General features: G+C 40.9%; 1 protein-coding gene across 4 annotated transcripts in view; it reads right to left on the bottom strand.

Annotated features, from left to right (window-relative positions):
• Positions 1 to 332: 332 nt before the first annotated feature.
• The window catches only part of LOC116257518 (pre-mRNA-splicing factor ATP-dependent RNA helicase DEAH1-like), a 42,168-nt gene continuing 20,719 nt past the window's right edge, over positions 333 to 21,781 (bottom strand). For all 4 annotated transcript variants that reach the window (XM_050078895.1, XM_050078894.1, XM_050078896.1 and 1 more), the window contains 12 exons: positions 21,683 to 21,772; positions 6,438 to 6,524; positions 6,175 to 6,290; positions 4,650 to 4,716; positions 2,989 to 4,029; positions 2,816 to 2,878; positions 2,593 to 2,716; positions 2,383 to 2,483; positions 1,257 to 1,319; positions 1,106 to 1,178; positions 716 to 901; positions 333 to 643 (listed from right to left, as the gene is read on the bottom strand). In XM_050078895.1, coding sequence (XP_049934852.1) covers positions 852 to 901; positions 1,106 to 1,178; positions 1,257 to 1,319; positions 2,383 to 2,483; positions 2,593 to 2,716; positions 2,816 to 2,878; positions 2,989 to 4,029; positions 4,650 to 4,716; positions 6,175 to 6,290; positions 6,438 to 6,524; positions 21,683 to 21,772 — 1,875 coding nt within the window. In that variant the 3' untranslated portion in view covers positions 333 to 643; positions 716 to 851. The remainder of the gene's footprint in view (positions 644 to 715; positions 902 to 1,105; positions 1,179 to 1,256; positions 1,320 to 2,382; positions 2,484 to 2,592; positions 2,717 to 2,815; positions 2,879 to 2,988; positions 4,030 to 4,649; positions 4,717 to 6,174; positions 6,291 to 6,437; positions 6,525 to 21,682; positions 21,773 to 21,781) is intronic.

Below are 21,781 nucleotides of genomic sequence, written 5' to 3'. Positions count from 1 at the left end.
AAAACAAACTAGCAAGATTATCATCTAATCAATATTATCATTTACTTATAGACAATTGCAGCAGATTATAAAACAAAGTGAAATAGGCCATTAAGGTGAATAAGAGAGCTAAAAATAGAGGTTTTGTTTGCACCTATTTTTCTGTTATCAACGTATTTGCTTTATTCAAATACAAAGAACTAGTCTAAAGCCATCCAGAACGAAAACCGTGTACATGGAGCCTTTTGAACATAATGTATGTAACATAAACCCTAACTCACACGGGCCGCACGGTACCATTTCCAAACACTAATTTACCAATGTAAAATCAACAATGAATAGAGGCTGGATCAAACTCAGAATGCAAACCATTTATTTGTCTACAGACTTGGATAAGATAGAATACATGAAAATCGTTCTTCAAGAACAAAACAAGGGATCCAATCATCAACAACGAAAAAAACAGCTTGTCCAAAATTCCAAATAACTTATCCATATAATGTAAAATGTGCAATATTCAACTTGTAAAATGCAACGCAGAATTGCTATCCAATGTATTGGTATTTCTATCTTCATAGGAGAACAACCTGAAGCTTCCGACAAGACCTTCCGTTGCCATCCAATTATCAACATGAATGCCAACATACGTCACTTGGGGCAACACCTAGCCAGCATAAACCATCAGTAGGATTCCATGATTCCTAACTGGCAACCAACATCAACACGGTAAACAAACCTCTTGTTCATGACTTGCCGAAAGTCACTTGACACTTCGTTGGCACCACGACTGCCTGCAAATGCAATGAATGGATCAACTAAAACCATTTTGTTGAGAACGCCTACTGGCATCCATTCATCTCCATGATGAACTATCAGTCCGGAGCTGCCCGACCTTTCCCACGGGGCAGTTTTTGTGTTCCAGCTGTCAACAGAGTCCATTAACCAAAAAAAAAAAAGGTATTAGAAGTGGAAAACCAATAAAGGAACTATGATAGTGAATAGAAAATACACACACTAAAAGGAGAGAGGGAGGGAGAAAATACACCACGCAAGACTAAACATTCACAGGCCTTGATGGTAAAGGGGTTATATATATATAAAGAGAGAGAGAGACAGAAAGACAGACCATCTTCAACATCTTTTAACTGGTAGTAGTGCGGAGCTATTTCAACCAGCCATTCTGGTTTCACCTCTGTAACCTGCATTGAGTTGGTTTTGATCAGATGCTTTTCTCAATTGAAGTTATTGACGGTACATACTTTAGATCCAATCCATACCTGACGCATGTACTCTTTCGTTGTTAGCACCAATTCGTGGTAAATTACCCATCTAGGGAGAACCTGAAAAAACCAGTCAAGTTTTTGTCCTAAGCGGAATATATAAAAATAACATAAAACGAACCATTTATCCTAAAGATGGTCTTAGTAACATGAGAACCCGCAAATATAAGCACTAGCCATGCACAAATCCTAAGAGTAAATCATGTTTGAGTTATGGCTAAAAGAATTCCAACTCAAAAGGAAATTACCAACTCAAAAAGATGATTGCTAGTTGGATTTTTAAAGCTACCCTAAATGTGTCTGATTGGATGGTTTAAGTTAGAGCATACAAGTCATGATATTTGGGGAGCTCATATTCTAAGAAGCCTCCTAAACTCATGGCTTAAGATACAGTAACATAACGGATACCCTTAAGCCAGGCAGAAACTGTATAAACAAAACTCCAGAAGTTCAGCATTACTTAGAAAAATACGTAATTGTCCCTTTGGGGCAACACATAAAGCTTCATACTTACAAACTATCAGTCAGTCCTTTTTATCCTATGATGGTTCTAACAGGTCTACTCCCAAGCTATTTCATAAACAACCAATCTCTTTCAATCCTATAAAGGATTAGCTTCTACACTGGTCAGAATGGTTCAGGTTGGTTGAATATTTAAATTCTCACACAGCCATTTGCAGGTAATAGGTTGACACTTGCGTTCCATCACCTTCTGCCGGGGTAGCATTCCTTCATCAACATGAGTTTGCATACATCAAAAACATACCAATATAGTCACTTTCTGGGAAAGATAGAGGTGGATTTGAAAAGATCTTTACTTGATGTCATGAATGTCTTTGTGTGCGTGTGTGTAAGTAAAAATATCAAAGGGGATTCTTCGCAAAGCAAAATCCAGTCTTACAGACTTCCTCAGGTTCTTCAAACTTCATAATTTACTTAATAAAGAAAAATTATGACTAGCAGCAACATCAGAGAGGGGATGTCAATATCATTAGCTTCCGTTAACAATTAGAAGAAGAAAAGAAAACAAAAACTCCACGAACAGTGATCACATTTTTTCCTATAATACGTGAATTTGAGTAACTTCTTATTCATTGGCTTAAGTTTCTAGTGAATGTTATACCTGTGCTAGACCAGAGGTTGGATGTATAAGTGCAGTTTGTGTGTTTTTGACAGTACGATATACCCCAAACTTTTGCAGCTTTGCTGAGTTGAGAAAAAAGCCTACAAAATGGGGCAAAAAAGAAAAAAATTAGGCAGAGAGTTACATTGATTGCAGCATTTAATACAATTTACCATCAAACGGTCTTAGTCAACAATGACTACACCAAACCTGATGTTATGGCCTTCTTGATGGGGTCAAGAACATTTGGGTTAGAGGTAAGTTCAATCTCCACCCTCTCTAACAGTCCTTGCAACTGATCTCTAATATCTCTAGCACGTTTCATACTCCTCACCTGACATTCACAAACAAATAATGTATATGCAACAGTTACATGTCTATGACTAACAACCATTGCCAATAAGTGGCAAAACAAAAAACAAGTCAATACTACCTGAATATAATTCTCGTAGCACCATTGAGTGGAAAAGTTTGTTTCTTTCCATGAATTATAAACCTGTGACAGCAAAATGTAACCCAGGAAAATAAGCTATGGACAATAACTTCATCAAGGAAAAAAGAACTACAAGTTACCCTATAAAAAATGTATCAAAACAAAAAAAGCACCTTTAACAAGGCAATGTGGTCACCAACATTGCCCACATGGAAGTTCATTCTAGCAGTATCAGCATGTACTTGCTTATCCTTCGGACAATAAAAGATTGAGTTGCCAACAGAAAGCATTGCCGCTATTGAAATGATCTCTTCAGAACATTTGTATTTATCAGATGCAACAATCATCTTAGAGAGCATGGGATCAAGAGGTAACTCTGCCATCCGACTTCCTGTCTTTGTCAGCTCCCCTCTGCTATTAAGTGCATCAAGGGCAAAAAGTTGCTCAAGTGCCTTAACTAATGCCTCCAAAGGTGGCGAATCCATAAAATTAAAATTAATTAGGTCATTGATGCCCATCTTTTTTAGCATTAGTGCAACATTTGCAAGATTCGTTCTCTGAATCTCAGGAATTGTGTTGTCTTCCAATTCATGGTGATAGGTATATGCAGTGTAAAGACGAAAGCATTTCCCAGGGCCAGTACGCCCAGATCTACCTGCCCTCTGCAAAGCAGATGCTCTAGAGATAGGAGTAACCAGTAATGACTCCACACCTGTTCTTGGATTATAGGAATTCAATTTACAATATCCAGGATCAATAACATATTTTATTCCATCAATTGTAAGTGATGTCTCTGCAATATTTGTTGCCAAGACAACTTTTCGAGCACCTTCAGGAGTTGGTTCAAATATCTTAGCTTGAAGATCTGTTGGAAGGTTCGCATAAATTGGGCATATGATGAGCTCTGCAATTTTTGTTCCCAAGCCTCGAGTTCTGTGTTTCAGAATCTCTTCTGCTGCTTCTATTTCTTCTTGCCCCGTAAGGAAAACAAGAACATCACCAGCTGGCTGTGTCACATGTATCTGTAACACAGTAACTATCGCAGCATCCAAATAATCTGCCTCTGGAGCTTTTGTATAATGGATCTCAACTGGGAAACGTCTTCCTGGTATTTTAAAAATAGGGGAAGAATCAAAGTAGTCACTGAACTTTTCAGCATCAAGGGTTGCACTCGATATAAGAAGCTTTAGCTCCGGCCGAAAGCGTGCTATATCCTAATCAAGCAATTCAAGAAGCTTAGAACAGGCCAGAGCATGGTATATCCAAGTGGATCAATTCAACAGCTATTGTAACAGAAAGCCACAGTGTTTCAGTATGTAAAAAGTCAGCATCATAGCACCAAGAAATTTTTGGTAATACTTTTCAGCATCAAGGGTTGCACTCGATATAAGAAGCTTTAGCTCCGGCCGAAAGCGTGCTATATCCTAATCAAGCAATTCAAGAAGCTTAGAACAGGCCAGAGCATGGTATATCCAAGTGGATCAATTCAACAGCTATTGTAACAGAAAGCCACAGTGTTTCAGTATGTAAAAAGTCAGCATCATAGCACCAAGAAATTTTTGGTAATTAAGTGCAACAGCTAAGCAGTATTATTGCCCTCCTAACAAGAATGTGTAATGACAGCACAAAATGCAACCACTACCAAAGTTTGAAAATGATCTTTAACAAAGACATGAATTGGAGAGGAACATTTTTTGAACAGGAAAAAGAACGAACCTATGTAACGAAGCATAAAGTACAAAATTCCTTGCAACAGTCAGACATTTGCTAAAAAATTGTGCTTTATAAGAAAAAGAATCAGCATTACGTCTGATAGGAAAGAAATGCTACACACCTTGACTAAACCAAACAAAATATCGGTTGACAGGGTTCTCTCATGAGCTTCATCCACCATGATGACACTACAGGGAAAAGAACAAGATCACTAATTTATTCCACCACTATAACACTAAGAACAAAATCAAGAAAATTATCCAACCATACCCTACATACTCAAAAGTTCGACAAGGGTTACACTTAGTCTCTTTATTGTCCCTAAGCTAGCTTGGCCACCTAGGCATAATGTCTATGGATGATGAAAATAACTAGCACGACCAGGAGAACGCAAGCCTATGCTTGGTAGAACAAAAGCTCTATCTTAGTATCTTTCTTTGAGCAATATAACAAGAACTGGGTCGCAATCCTCTTTTCTCTTTTCTTTTCCTCTTATAATTCCTCCAGCCATCTGCTCTTTCATTTTTTTCCCCTTTCCTAACTAATCTCCATTCTTCTTGCTTATCAGCACACTTTTTTTTTTCCTACTTTGCTTCTGGTCCTATTTTCCATCTCCTCTTCTCCCTTTTCTACCATGCTTCATGTTCTTATTTTTATGTGTTTTTAAACTGGTTCAGATTTAATATGGAATTTCTTTTAGTTGTTTGCCAGCTTCAGTAATTTATAGGAACTTCTTAATAGAATACACTGGCCAGATTTTGTATCCTCAGTACAGTTCTTCGTGACATAATTAGTTATAATTTAGTGTTGTCAAATGCACGTCTTTAGTTGTTGTTAATGCATGTTATGGGGTTTTCACTTTTCAGTTGTCATATGCTTGTTTTGTAAAATTTGAATGTGTAGATATGTATTAGTGTCTCATGAGTGCCCTCTTCATTTTATTTTCCTTTTGAGATAAGTCTACACTCTATCATTTACTATGTTAGATGATCTCATAGGTTATTTATTGGACACTTGCTTTTCGTTTATATATTTTTTCTCCATTGGCTGCCTAGTCCCACCTAGCCTGGACTAGCCCCTAGGCAAGGGTCTAATACTTGGAGACCACCAAATTATTTTGACTACATAGGCCATATCCAACCAAAAGTAGAGACAAACATCAAAAGGTGTAGCAAAACATCAAGATAAAATTATACATTTATCAAAAGAAACACAAATAAAAAATAATTGGACAGTGGAGAGTATAAATCATAATTCATAGCCACAAATATTGTTTTTGGGTTTCAAACAGTCAGGATTTTCTAGGGTATAATGTGGCAAAGTTGTTTTTCCTGGAAAAATCTCTACAAAAAATCTCGATAAGTTTTAAAACAATTAATGTAAAAATTTCCTAAGAATAAAATGCAAAAAATGTGAATATAAAAATCTGATAACTAAAAATGTATAAACACGAAAAAACTGAAGAAAACTAGAAAAAACAAGTTGTTTTGCTTTTTTCTTTCATTTTGGCGTCCTTTCCAAAAGGGGTGTTTTTCCCATTTTTCTGGCTGACATGGTTTTTAACGATTTTGATGTGTTCTTTTTTTTTTTAAGAAACGCATTTTCTGTAACTATAATATAAATAATGAAGATGTGTATATAGAGACCTGTAGCTTCCTAAGTCAGGTTCTCCAAGAAGCTCCCTCATAAGCATCCCATCAGTCATATACTTCAAAATTGTACGGTCTGAAGTACAATCTTCAAACCGCATTGAATAGCCCACCTACAGGAAATTCATTAGAGTGAAATTGCATTTTTTGAACTTGAAACTTAGATTAAAAAATTAGACAAGCAAATATAGAGAAAAAATCAGTACTTATAAAATACAAATAAATCAAACTAATCAATGTAAAGTACATGACATGCATACCTCATGCCCAAGCTTGACCCCCATCTCTTGGGCAACACGTGCAGCCACACTCATTGCCGCAACACGACGTGGCTGTGTGCAACCAATCTGAGAACAAGTGGAGATGATTATGACAACTCATCCAGCACGGAACACCACATAAAAGTAGTCCAGTAAATGCCATGTGTATGGGCAGAAAAGTGGGTGTGCCCTCTTGTGTTTGTGGGGTGCACACATCTATTGTGTGTGCATGTGTGTGTGTGAGTGAGAGAGAGAGAGAAAGGGATGGACATGGAGAGAAGTTATTGAGCAATATGCACTGGATGAAAGACCTATTATCTCAGCAATTGTAAAATTTTCATATAACTTCAGATATTAAGAGAAGTAACCAAATATTATATTAAACATCATAAGATTATAAGTCAGTAACCTATGAAACACGGGTGTGGCACAGTTAGGTCGCGTGTCCCTGTCGACTCGGCCGGACACAGGCTTGGGTACAGAACCGCGGTGTACACAGTACTAACATGCAGTGTCCAAGGATATATCTGTCCGTTATCTGACATGGTCAGCATTGACAGACTCCAATTTCATCCCTTTCCTAGGTCTTACTTTTTTGTTTTGTTTTCTTCTCCCCCCTTTTCCTGTCTCTTCCCGTCGACTTCCTTTCATTCTGCTTCCTGTTTGCTGCTGAGCTCCCCCTTCAAGCCTCTTCAACCAAGATACGAAGTTTATTAGGTGCTTAAGACAAAAGACACGATGGCTGATATAGTGCATACATACTACCATGTACTTCACTTCACTCTTCACGTTGTCATGTTTCCTTTTCACTTCTCACTTTTCAGATATAATGGCTGATAAGGGAAAAGGCAATTTCAGGAGCTTCTATATTAGCAAGTTCTAGCAGCAGTATCAATATTGATTCAACTGTGTTAATGTACTGTGTCTGGACGGGTTGTGGGTTTAGACCCAACCTGTCCACCTCTTAAAGTGTGGGTGATTGTTATGCACTTAAGACAGGGTTTAACCCTAATCTGGTTTCTTAATTAAAAATTTATAGAGAGAGAGTGTGTGTGGCAGCTGCTAGTGGGCACCGTGCATCTCACCTGTGGTTTTTTCCTTCTGTTTGAGGGGTCTTAAATGTTAAATCTGTGCATGTATCATCTCTTCTTTGTTGTCCAATATTTTTTCATGGTATCTGAGCGTTAGAGATCGAAGATGTTTTTCTTCCTGTTGCGCCTTCGCTGGAGTTGCAGGAGTCGTCGTCTACCTGTTGCGTCATTGCTGGAGTCGTCACTGCATCTTTGCTGGAGCTGCTAGAGTCGCTGCCTACTGCTTGCTGCATCATCTCTGGTGCTGCTGGAGCTAACGCCTGCCTACTGCGTCATTGCTGGAGCTGCTAGAGTCGCTACTTGAAGATATAGCTGCCTGCTGCCCGCTCTGTAATCGCTGGTGCTGCTGGAGCTGTCGCCTACCAGCTGCATCTCTGGAGCTGCCGTTCGAATTGTTGCAGCCTGAAGACGTTGCTTGTGGGTTGTCGCCTGCTGTCTACAGCAAGGTCACCTGAGTGCCAACGAGTCATGGATCTTCTCTTTTCCAGATGGCTGCTGAGGGGAAGGGGGATAGCTCGACTGAAAGGATGGAGTGTGTGTCACAGAAATCAGATCATCTACCAGTCCAAGTCACATCGATTCACTCGACCAAGGATAATTACCTTCGCTGGTCGGTAGCCATTACGAAGGGAATTGCTGGTCATGGCTGGACTTCCTACATAAATGGGAAGAAGAAATAGCCAGCTGAGACTGATCCCTACTGAAAAACGCAGTATCTTGAAGACAATCAAGTAAAAACCTAGATTGTCACCCTTGTTGCTACTGAAATTCAATCATTAATTCTACGAAAAAGGACTGCCTATGATATGTGGGTTGTCCTCGAGCAGATGTATGGGCAGAAAAAGAAAGATGTTCATGTCGGCAGGAAGATAAAACTGTGGTTCAATTCTATTCCTCCCTCAAGTCGAAATGGGAAGAATTGGATTATTACCCCGAAGATAAGTGGGAGTATGCATATGACCAGAAGCTGTTTTGGGAAAAGGAATGGAGAAGTTGCATTTTTGTGTTCCTTGATGGTTTGAAACTTTGAATGATGAATTTGAGGGCATTCAAAGTCAAATTCTGAACTCTGGGGAAGTTTCTAACATTGAAGATGTCTACTCTAGAGTAGATGCTAATGAACAAAGGCGACTTGTTATGGTTGGCCAGGTTCCTCTGAGACCACGCCTGTCACGCAGTCTGCCCTGATTAGTTTTGGTCCGAGCACAAGTCAAAGGCATTCGGAGGTGCTCACATTGCAAAATTAATGGTCATCCTATTGATTTTTGTTGGGTTCTCCATCTCAAGAGGAAGAACAACTGTGGCAAGAACCCTGAAGGAAAAATGGTGGCTGCTGGTCCTGAAGTTGCTGAATTCACCGGTGAAAAAAGGAAGATTACATCTGATCAGATTCCTGAACTTGAAGCCTACTTAAGCCACATCGATGTTCACAAGGATGAGCCTTTTGATGATGTGAAGATCAATCGTGCCCTTGCCATGAGTGGTGATAAAGGTAATTTGTGTATGGGTGAATGGATTGTTGATAGTGGTGCTACACACTACATGACAGGAGATCCCAAGGTGTTTCAAGAATACCACCTACTCTAGGAAGAAGAGAGCAGCATTAGCCAACGGATCATCTATATTTGTGGCTGGAAAAAAGAATTTTGTGTTGTTAAATAAATATTTAGTCCATAATGCCCTTCATGTTCCTCATCTTCCCTTGTTGTCTATGAGTAGATCACCAAAGAGTCGAACTTCAACTTAATCTTTGTTGTTGATCGATGTGTTTTGCAGGACTTAGTGACGGGGGGAAGAACGGGATTGGTTTATGACAGCAATCAGTGGGAAAAGGACTAAAGATGATCAGATTGAGCTTATTTTGAGTTGGCACGAGAGACTCAGGCATCTTCCTTTTCTTTTACTTTGATGTTTGTTTCCTGACTTTTTTTTCAGCATTAGCAAGGACCTAGCGTCCTGCGAAGTCTGTGAAGTCGACCGATTGGCTAAACATGTTTGGGCTTCGTACCCCATTTTTGAAAGTCCATCTAATAAATTTTTTGCCTTGATTCATTCTGATGTGTGGGGCTCCTCGGGCATTTCCTCTGGTCATGGCTTTCAATACTTCATACATTTATTGATAATTATTCTCGCAGCACCTTTGTCTATCTGTCTATCTATTCAAAGCAAATAGTGAAATGCCTCATGTTATTGAAACGTTTCTTACCCTTGTACAAACATAGTATAATGTTAGTGTTCAGATCCTTTAATTTGATAATGCTCGTGAGTATGTCCCCCATTCTGTTGAAACATTCTTTCGAAAAAAAGGGAATTGTGCATGAGACATCCTGTAGTTACATCCCACCTCAAAATGGAGTTGTTGAGCGAAAGAACTGCCACTTGCTGGATGTCACTCGAGCCTCGTTATTTCAATGACAAGTACCCAAGAAATATTGGGGTGATGTTGTGCTTACAAGTGCTTATCTTATCAACTGTGTTGAATAATATTTGTGTTAGGTGGTTTTTTTAATATTTAAGAGTTTTAGGAACTCTTTACAAATAAATGTTCTAGTAGTGGACTAATCTTGTAATTTGTTTTCTTAACCTAATTCTCATTTAATGTGAGAATGGGGCAGACTATGGAGACAACGAATAGAACTCTCTTTCTCTCTCTCTCTCTCTCTCTCTCTCTCTCTCTCTCAACAAACTGTATGCCTACTCCTTACTCTTTGTTAAGGGTTGACCGCCCGGGATCCCTTCACCATTCCCCCTCGTGTATTTGGTTGTGTCTAATTCATTCATAATCACAGCCCACATTTCAAAAAATTAGATCCTCAGGCCATTAAAGGTGTATTCTTGAGTTACTCTCTTACCCAGACAGAGTAGAAGTGCTTGGATCCCTCTACAGGTGACCAAGAATGTGACCGTCTTCGAGCATCTTTCCTACTTCCAACAGAATTCTCTTTAAGGGGAGTATTTCAAGAAGAAAGGAGGAAGAGTATTCTCAGTTGCAAGAAATTCAGTTTGTTGACTTCTTGAACTATAAGAGGGAAGAGTATAGAGAAGGAGAAGCTGGTGTGACTGAGCAATATGGGAAAGAAAATGAACCACAGAGTACTACAGGGCAGCGTGACCATTTATTTAAACAGATTTACTCCAAAAGGCACCTCATTGAAGACAAGAAAAGTGAACACCAATCTCAATCCTAAGGTATCCTCGGATAAGCCAAGTCCAATGTGTGAGGAACATGATGAAGATGTCAGAAGTAGCCAGGTCATGTACTATGCACCCTATTAGTAGCTTTGTGTCATATTCGAAACTTAGTAGAGATTACAAATGCTTCATATTTTCTCTTTCTACTTCTATTAATCTCGGGATTGTTGTTGAGGCTCAGGTGGATCCGAAATGGGTTATTGCTATGCAAGAGGAAATGAAAGCCATTGACTAGAATAGAATGCAGGAGGTTGCGGATATCCCTGAGGATGTTCATCAAGTGGGATCAAAGTGGGTTTATACAATCAAGTATAAACCTGATGGATCAATAGAAAGATCTAAAGCTTTGGCTAGTCACAAAAGGCTTCAGACATAAGTATGGCATAGACTACCTGGAGACGTTTGCCCCAGTTGCAAAGATGAATACTGTTCGGGTAATTCTTGCTCTTGCAGTTTCAAATGAGTAGCAAATGTATCAACTTGATGTGAGGAATGTCTTCCTTAACAATGATTTGGAAAAGGAAGTTTATATGAGTATGTCTCTAGGTTATGAGACAACAAGAAGGTGTTGCAGATTGATTGAAGAAAGCTTTGTATGGTCTTAAACAGTCTTAAACAATCTCCTCGGGCATGTTTTAAACGCCTCAGACTTATGATGAAAAAGCATGGATATCAACAAGGCAATGGAGACCCACACATTTTTTTTGAAACGAAGTCAAAAAGAGGTTACAAAGGCTGAAAAAGATGTTCGCTTAAAAGTTTGATCTCAAAGACCTTGGAAAGTTAAGATAGATTCTTGGTATAGAAATGGCGAGGTCAAGTTTTGGCATTGTCCTAAATCAAAGGAAATACACTGTTGACCTACTGAAGGAGATTGCGAAACTTGGCTGCCGACCATCCTCTACTCCAAGTCTCCAATGGATGTCAGTTTTAAGATTAGTATTGAGGATGGGAAGCCGCTTGATGATGAAACTAAAGGGAAATATCAGCATTTAGTTGAGAAGTTGTTTTATCTCACTCTCACTAGAGCCGACAACACTTTTGTTGTGGATGTGATGAGTCAGTTCATGCATGCTCCTACTAATGTTCATTGGAAGGTTGTTGAGAGTATCTTGTGCTATCTGACGAAGAATCCTAGTAAGGGACTTCTATATGTGAGACAAGATCAGCTTAACATTGAAGGATATTTTGGGCTGGTAGCATTGATACAAGGAGGTCTACCACCGGTTATTGTGTATATTTGGGAGGTAACCTGGTGGTAAGGCAAGATGTTTGTTCCTATTCGAGTGTTGAGGCTAAGTATCGTGTTGTTGCTATGGGAGTTTCTGAATTACTGTGGCTAAAAGTGTTGATGGCTGATATCAGGATTAAAATTGATGAACCTATGAAAATGTATTGCGATAATAAATCTGCAATAAACCTTGCTAACAAATCTCATGTTACATGATAGGACCAAGCATGTAGAGATTGATCGACATTTCATTCGTGAGAGAATTGACTCCAATAAGCTCGTCCTACTGTATATGAAGTATGATGATCAAGTTGTAGATGTGTTGACAAAAGTTTTGTCTTCTACTCAGTTTGAGAAGAATGTAAGCAAGTTTGGCATGTTCGACTTATATGCCCAACTTGAAGGGAAGCGTTAACCTACTTAAGTGTAGGTGATTGCTATGCACTTAAGAGAGGGTTTAACCCTAATCTGGTTTCTTAATAAAAAACTTAGAGAGAGTGTGTGATGGCTGCTACTGGGCACCGTGCATCTCACCTGTGGTTTTTTCCCTCTGTTTGAGGGGTTTTTCAAGTTAAATACATGCATTTATCTTCTCTTCTTTGTTCTCCAATATTTCTTCAAACTGAAACCACAGCTCAGTCTCAACTCTCAACCACTTTGGAGACATGTATCAAAAGGAGAACAGCTCTTGATGGCGGAGGCAACATACAATTCGAATGTAATTTCTGTCATGGTCGATTCACTGGTTCATATACATGTGCTTTAGCACATTTATTACACATTTGTACAGAACATGCCCAAAGAGTTGACAAATACACGTTGAGAGAATTGAAAAAAGAACAGGAGGCAGTTGAATTGAAGAAAAAAATTAAGTAAATCAAGTGAACTTTTTGTACGTTTGACTATTGAACAAAGTGTTGATACGTGAAGGAAAAGAAAAATGGGTTTGGAAGGTAATCAAACAATAAAAGGATCATTCAGAAATATGAGTAGAGCAGAAATGGATAAAAAAAATAGCTAGATTCTTTTATGCAAGTTCACTTCCATTTAATCTAGCCAAAAGTCTTTACTGGAAAGATATAGATACATCATTGGCTAATTGCAACCTAGCTGGTTATGTGCCTCCAAGCTCAGAGCAATTGAAAACATCACTTCTAGTAGAAGAGAAACCAACTGATGGATGGATAGATATCCAAAGGGTGACGATTAATAAACTTATAGTTTATTCACTTAATGGTTCAATTTTTCTAAAGTGTGTTGACGCATCTGGGAAATATAAAGATGCAAAATATTTGAAGTTGTTGTTCATAGAAGTGATCAAAGAAGTTGGTGAAGAAAATGCAGTGCAGATTATTACTGATCATGCGCTAGTTTGTAGTCATGCAGGTATAAATTTGTCATGTGATCCTAAATATAGCCATATTTTAAGAACGCCTTGTGTATAGGGGTGGGCATCGGGCCAGGCCGGGCCGGGTCGGCCCATCGGGCCCGAAGCCCCTGCCCGGCCCGATATCCTGGGTCTTGGCCCGGGCCCGACCCGGCCCGATATCCTGGGTTCTGGCCCGGGCCCGACCCGGCCCGATGCCTACTGGCTGTTTCCCTTTTCTTCGCCTGCTTTCCCCTCTTCTGAGTCCCTCTGTAGCAGAGAAAGCAGGAGAGGGAGAGAGACGGTGAGCATGGAGGGAGAGGGAATCAAGGGATCGGCCAAAGAGAAGGTCAGCACATGAGTGGCCGTTAACATGAAACGCCATCCCTAATTGGAAATCATGAGTTCTGGAGACTTGACCTCCAAAACTCTAGCCTATCGCTAGGAAAGGGCTCTCGCGCATTGCCGAATTCTGGCGACTAGAGTGATTTGCAGCCTGCTTTTGGGAGCACGACGGATGCTATCCCTAAGAATGGTACTCAAGAGACTGCTCTCCTAAGCAATCGTCGAGCATGCCGAGCGCTACAAGGATATGGTGGAGTTCATGGAGAAGGTGATGGCGAGCGTGGAGGAGGAGGAGCTCATTGTGGAGAAGCGTAACCTCCTCTCCGTCACCTACAAGAATGTCATCAGGGCACGAAGGGCCTCGTGGCGCATCATCTCCTCCATCGAGCAGAAGGAGGAGAGCCGCGGCAATGAGGACCACGTCACGGCCATCCGTGCTACTTGGGTTTCATGACGGCAACGATGGAGTCTGTGAGTTAACGGGCCGGATCAGGCCGGGCCGAGCCCACCCGGGCTGCACCATCTGGCCCGGGCCCGGGCACGGCCTGGGACCCGGTTTCCTCGGCCCGAACCCAGGCTTGACCGGGCTGGGTACCGGGTACCCGATGGCGGTCCGGCCCGATGCCCAGGCCTACTTGTATAGTGCATAGCTTAAATCTTGCATTGAAGAGTGTCTGCAACTCCTCAAAAGAAGACCCAAAAGCACATAGTCTATGTTCACGGATTGAAGAACTTGAGTAGAAGTATCAGAAATTTGGTTGTAAACATCATCATCATGCTCTCTCTATATTAAATAAACATGCTTATTTGAGGTTGTTAAAGATTGCTGAGACAAGTTTTGCTTCTTTCATTGTAATGTTGAAAAAGAGTTAAACAAGAGGGTATTAACATTGATGCTAACTGACAATGATTGGGAATTTTATCATAGTGATGATGATGAGAAGGCTGAGGCAGCTAAAAAATGCATTTTAGATGATAAATGGTGGGACAAAGTCACATACTTCAATTTACAGAGCCTATATGTGAGATGATAAGAGAGGTTCATAAAGATGGTCTCATGCGGCATAAAGTTTATAAAATGTGAGATATCATGATTGAAAAAATTCAAAGTATAATATATAAGCATAAAAAATGATGCAACTCTTTATGACTCAGATTTCTTCAATCATGTGCATGAAGTTCTTGTAAAAAGATGGAACAAAAGCAATACTACTTTGCATTGCATGGCACACTCTCTAGATCCCAAATCTTACTCACAAAAGTGGCTGAAAGGATGTGTTGGTTGTGTCTATCCTCATCGAGATCCAGAAATATCAAAGCATGGGTTGCTAGGCTTGGGAAGACTTTATAATGATCATCATACATTGAAGATGGTAAATAGTGAGTTTGGTAAGTTTTTGAATGGAAACTTTGATTCACTGATAGCTCTTATGGCAAGGGGGGATGAAGATCCTCTAAACTGGTGGGCAACTTAGGGTTCAGAGACACCAAATCTCCAAACTATTGCATTAAAATTATTGTGTCAACTTGCCACATCATCATGTTGTGAAAGAACCAGGACCACATATGCTCATATTCACAACATTAAGAGAAACAAACTCACTAGCAAGAGAGCAGAGGATTTGGTTTATGTTCACTCCAACCTACGACTACTATCTGGAAATTGTAATGATTATAGGTATATTTTTATTTTAATCTTTGATATGTATAAATCATATTCAATAATTGCTTGCTTCTAATATGGACTTTGTACAACCGGTGGTTCCTTTTAATTTGGATGATATTGATGAACTAAATCAATGACAACACGTTTGCTGGATGACATAGAATTTCGTATTTAATTGCTTTGTTAAATTTTAGATCAATGTATCCAATTTTGAGATCAAACTTGACTTTAATTGATGAATCATGATTGCAATGATGAATGATACATTTTTAGTTTGTTTAAAATCTTAATGAATGTATTTTTCCATATCATTTCATATGTGTATATATATAAGCCGTACCCGTGATTTTGAATTTGGAATGCACCCGTACCCATACCCGAACCCACACCCATACCCATTTGACATAGGCAGTAGCCTATGTCACACGGGTGCATGTACGGGTTTGGGTATAGGTATGGAGACACAGGTACAAGAATGGCAAGTTAAGAAACGTGGATACGATGGTAATGCATTATATATATATATATGTCCATGCATGCAAAATCCCACAGAAATCCAAAAATAAAAGCAAAGTTTAAGTAAACAAGTGTTAAAAATAGACAGATACATGTTAACGACCAATAACGAATTAAAAAAATGAAAGCTGAGTAAGAATTGTCACAAACATCATTCTCAAGAAAATAATGGCAAGGACTTGCTCTGGTACTCTCGGCAATTTTTTTCTCATGAAAATTTTAGGAAAACTATTAAGAAATTTTCAAATAAAAAATCTAAAATTAGAGAAAATAAAATAAATAAGAAACTAAAAATCACAAAAATCATGAAATTCCTACTTTTGCCAAGATTTTCTCATTTTTCTATTTTACTTGTTCTTTCCTAAATATCATGTGATTTTCGAAAATCTCATGATATTGGTTATTGTTAGAATACAGTGTTATAGGGAACCGGGTCCAGATATGGACCCGGTACCCATGGGCGTGGGAACCGAGGATGGGCTCGGTTCCCTAGGCGGGCCTCTCTTCCTCCCTCTTTTAATTCTAATCACTTATTGTAATTGTCGATTAAGTGAACGAAGTTTTCTCTCTCCTAGGGTTGCGGTTTTTCCCCTAGGTTAGAGCTTCCCCGTGGTTTTTCACCTCTTTCTGAGGTTTTTCACGTAAATCCTATGTTGGCTTTTCTTTCTCTTCTTTCGCTGCGTGTTTCTACATGGTATCAGAGCCAGGTTCGTGCTGTTTGGCTTCTTTGTTCATTTGTGATTTAGGGTTTTCTTGGAACCCTAAGTCTGAACCCTAAATCCTCGCCGACGCAGCCCGCCATCTCAGCCCGCCTTCGACGCCGCCCGCTGTCGCCTGCCCGCCGACGCCGCCCACTGACGTCGCCTGGCGTGCTCCCCCGTCGTAGGCAGGCCCGCCGTCGCCTGGACCGCCGCCGCCTGGACCGCCGTCGCCTAGACCTCCGTCGCCAGGACCGCCGTCGTCGCCTGGCCTTTTTCCCGCCAACACAGCTCTCTGTTCTGCCGCTGCCCGTCCTCGTCCTGTGCTTTTCTGGTATTCTCTGACTGTTGGATTTCTTTTGTGGACGTTATGGCTGAAGAGATGACCTCTAAGACCGATGTTACCTTTGACACGGGCAGCAATACCAAGAGCGAAAATGTGCTTGTTCAAGTCACCTCTATTCGGCTGAACAAAGACAATTATCTCTCTTGGTCTGTTGCGCTTGAAATTGGCACCACTAGTCACGGTCGTCTGCCCTATATCTTGGGGAGAAACCTGCGCCTAGTAAAACTGATCCTGGATGGGCGACTTGGGCGTTGGAAGATAGTCAAGTTAATGTTTGGATTATTAGTTCTGTTTCTGCTAATATTCAGCCCCTTATTTTGCGAAAGTTGACCTCATATGACATGTGGACTGTGCTTGCGAGGATGTATGGCCGTAAAAAGAGAGTCCTGCGTACATACCAGATTAAACGCAGCATCTATTCTCTTAAATAGGGTGACTTGTCTGTGGCATCCTTCTATGCAGCCCTGAAGACTAAATGGGAGGAACTGGATTATCATGTGAATGATGACTGGAATTGTGGTTTTGATCATGAACTGTACTGGCAGAAAGAATGGATGGACCGCACTTTTATTTTTCTGAGAGGTCTGCGTGATGAGTTTGAATCCATTAGGAGTCAAATTCTCAATTGTGATGAGACCCTTGGAATTGAGGAGGTGTATGCCCGGGTGGAATTTGAGGAACAACGTCGTCAAGTGATGCATATTGACTCTAATCATGGTAGTTCACCCTCTGCTTTTGTTAGCCGTGCTCCAGGGACTGGGTAGCGTACTATTCAGCGGTGCAGTCATTGTAACAAGTTGGGACACTCTGTTGATTTTTGTTGGGATCTTCATCCTGAGAAGAGGCTCACCCGTGGTCGTCCTCCCTCTGATAGGCGGGGTCCTCCTGTGCCTGATACTAGCTCTCCCAGTGTTGAAAAGCCGAAGCTTTCCTCTGACCAAATCAAGGAATTACAAGCTTACATCAGCCGATTATCTACTACTAAGGAGGAAGTCTCCACATCTGAGGGTGCTCAGTTAGCCCAAGCTCTTGTTGCCGCAAGTGATCAAGGTAATTCCTTACTTGGTGATTGGGTAGTGGACAGTGGAGCTACTCATCATATGACAGGGAACCTTAAGATGTTTCAAGAGTACAAATTGTCTTCAGGGCAACAACGAGTATCTATGGCTGATGGGTCCTCGATCTTTGTGGCTGGAAAAGGGAGTTTGTCCTTATTAAATAAATATCTTCTGCATAATGCTCTTCATGTTCCCAATATTCCTGTGAATTTGTTATCTGTTAGTAGTATCACCAAAGAGCTCAATTGTAATCTAATTTTCTCTGCTGATCATTGTACCCTACAGGACTTGGTGACGGGGAAGAAGATTGGGATTGGTTCGGTTATTGATGGCCTCTACAGACTGCCCGTACATGTTGCCTTTGCTCTCATTTCAGCCACTAGCAGACAGTTGACGAGCGTGGAGGACAGGTCTAGCATTATGAGATGGCACGAGCGCCTTGGACATCTCCCATTCCAGTTGATTAAGAAGTTGTTTCCTAGGTTGTTTACTTCTATTTCCATGGACTCCTTCACATGTGAAGTGTGTCAGCTTGCTAAGCATGTTAGGGCTTCGTACCCTATTTCTATCAATAAAACCACTCGTCCTTTTGTCTTAGTTCACTCTGATGTTTGGGGTCCTTCGGAATACCCACTTGTCGTGGTTTCCATTACTTTATGACGCTGATTGATGACTACTCCCGTTGTACGTTCGTGTACTTGTTGAAAGAACGCAGTGAGGTTCCTGTCGTTGTCAAAAATTTTGTTGCCTTTGTCGAGAATCAATTTCAGACCTCTGTTCATACTTTTCGTACTGATAATGCCAGGGAGTATGTCTCCCAATCCCTGGATGACTTCCTGCGGGGCAAGGGTATTGTTCATGAGACGTCCTGTAGTTATACTTCTCCTCAAAATGGCGTGGTCGAACGTAAAAATCGCCATTTATTAGATGTCACCCGAGCTATTATGTTCCACAGGCACGTTCCTAAGCGCTACTGGGGCGATGCTCTCCTCACTAGTGCCCACCTCATCAACCGTATGCCCACTCGTGTGTTGAATGGCCGTACTCCTTACCATGTGCTCAGCCCCACTCATAACCCCTGGCCTCTTACTCCTCGGGTGTGTCTGCTTTGTTTATAACCATAGTCCCACCATCAAGAAACTTGACCCTCGGTCTGTCAAAGCTGCCTTCTTGGGGTATTCCTCCACTCAGAAGGGATATAAATGTATTGACCCTACTACCTCCAAAATCTATGTCTCTCGGGACGTTACCTTTCATGAACATGAGGCGTATTTTCCTGTGAATCCTCTTCAGGGGGAGTGTATAGGGGACAGTGTGGAAGAGTATTCTCCAAATCAGCTTATTCAGTTTACGGATTTCTTGGACTACAAACTTAGTCACAGTGTGGAAGATATAGTCAGAGATGATAAAGACACTCATGTGGAAGGGGGCCCTGTGGTTGATCAGCTCACATCCCGTGATCATTTGTTTGGGCAGGTTTATACTAGAAAGGAGAAAGATGTGGTTGAGACTGTTGATGTAACCAATCTCAATCCTGTGAGTTCTCCAAATGAACCAAGTCCAATGAATGAATAGCTTCCCATAGCCTTGCGCAAGGGGACCAGGTCATGTACTTCTCACCCTATTCAGAGATTTGTCTCATATTCAAAACTCAGTAAAGAATACAAATGCTTTATTACCACTCTGTCTATGTCTATGATTTCCAGGTGTGTGGAAGGTGCTAGAGAGGATCCTAAATGGCTATAGGCTATGACAGAGGAGATGGATGCCTTGGCAAAGAACAACACGTGGGAAGTGGTCGATATTCTCAAGGGGACTCACTTAGTTGGTTCCAAGTGGGTGTTTAGTGTGAAGCATAAACCTGATGGCACTGTGGAACGATATAAAGCTCGCCTGGTTGCAAAGGGGTTCAGCCAAAAATACGGAATTGACTATCTTGAAACCTTTACTCCTGTTGCAAAACTGAAGACTGTGAGGGTCATTTTGGCACTTGCAGTGCAAAAGAAGTGGGGCATGGACCAGCTTGATGTCAAGAATGCCTTCTTGAACGGCCATCTAGAGGAGGAGGTCTATATGAGCATGCCTCCCGGATATGCTCAAAGTGGAAAATGTTGTCATCTCAAGAAGGCCCTGTACGGCCTGAAGCAGTCCCCTAGAGCATGGTTTGAAAGACTGAGGGTGGTAATGAAGACAAATGGGTACAAACAAGGAAATGGTGATCATACCTTGTTCATTAAGCAGAGAAGTGGCCTAATGAGCATTCTTCTTGTGTATGTTGATGATATGATTGTCACAGGTGATGATGAAGAAGAGAAAAGGAAGATGAAGGAGAGGTTAGCTGCTGAATTTGACCTTAAAGATCTGGAAAAATTAAGGTACTTTCTGGGAATAGAGATTGCACGATCAGAGACAGGGCTTGTTATGAGCCAAAGGAAGTACACTCTGGACCTCCTGAAAGAGACAGGTAAACTGGGATGCAGGCCCTTTCTAACTCCAATGGAATCAGGTACAAAGATAAGTATCAAAACTGGTAACATCCTGGATCAGGAAGGAAAAGAACGGTATCAGAGGCTTGTTGGTAAGCTTATTTATCTGACTCTTACTCGCCCTGATATTGCTTATGCTGTAAATGTGTTGAGTCAGTTTATGCATGCTCCTACTGATTGCCACTGGAAGAGTGCAGAAAGAGTGTTGGGGTACCTGAAGAATAACCCAGGTAAAGGGTTACTGTATACACGGCAGGACAAACTTGATATTGAAGGATACTCTGATGCCGATTGGGCTGGTTGCATGGATACCAGAAGATCTACCACAAGGTACTGCATCTTTCTAGGGGGAAACCTGGTGGTATGGAAGAGTAAAAGGCAGGAGGTCTGTTCTAGATCCAGTGCTGAGGCTGAATACAGGGCTGTTGCTATGGAGGTTACAGAGATGTTATGGCTAAAGATTCTTCCAGCAGACATTGGAATTGAAATTGAAGAGAAGATGAAAATGTATTGTGACAATAAGTCTGCTATTAACCTGGCAAATAATCCCGTCCTGCATGACAGAACCAAACATGTGGAGATAGATCGCCACTTCATACGGGAGCGCATAGATTCAAAGGAGTTGATCCTTCCTTATATGAAGTCTGAAGATCAAATTGCAGACGTTCTAACTAAGGCCTTATGTACATCTCAATTTGAAAAGAATCTTAGCAAGCTTGGCATGTTTGACATGTATGTCAAGCTTGAGAGGGAGTGTTAGAATACAGTGTTATAGGGAACCGGGTCCGAATATGGACCCGGTACCCATGGGCGCGGGAACCGAGGATGGGCTCGGTTCCCTAGGCGGGCCTCTCTTCCTCCCTCTTTTAATTCTAATCACTTATTGTAATTGTCGATTAAGTGAATGAAGTTTTCTCTCTCCTAGGGTTGAGGTTTTGCCCCTAGGTTAGAGCTTCCCCGTGGTTTTTCACCTCTTTCCGAGGTTTTTCACGTAAATCCTGTGTTGGCTTTTCTTTCTCTTCTTTCGCTGCGTGTTTCTACAGTTATAATGGTTAGAAACAAGCTAAATCGAGTAGAAATAAGTCATTTGGATTGTTTTTTGTTTGAAATGTATCTAAGTGTGTCTACATACCTGTTTTGCCATGTTGGTAGACAAAGTACCCATGTGACTTAGGCAGTAACTTACACTCAATTTCACCTCGTACAATTCTCAATCATGATAGAAAACAAGCAGTAGATCTAATTGTTACCTTTCCTTTTTTTGTGTAACCAGCTTCATGAAGGTATTGAGGAATCTGAGTAGTTTTCCCTGAGCCCGTCTCACCAACAATTACAAGAACCTGGAAAAC

Source organism: Nymphaea colorata, chromosome 7 (assembly GCF_008831285.2).
Source record: "Nymphaea colorata isolate Beijing-Zhang1983 chromosome 7, ASM883128v2, whole genome shotgun sequence".
NCBI classification, from domain to species: Eukaryota; Viridiplantae; Streptophyta; class Magnoliopsida; order Nymphaeales; family Nymphaeaceae; genus Nymphaea; species Nymphaea colorata.
The sequence above is the reverse complement of the archived record's forward strand: the minus strand, read 5'-3'. Positions and strand labels throughout refer to the sequence as shown.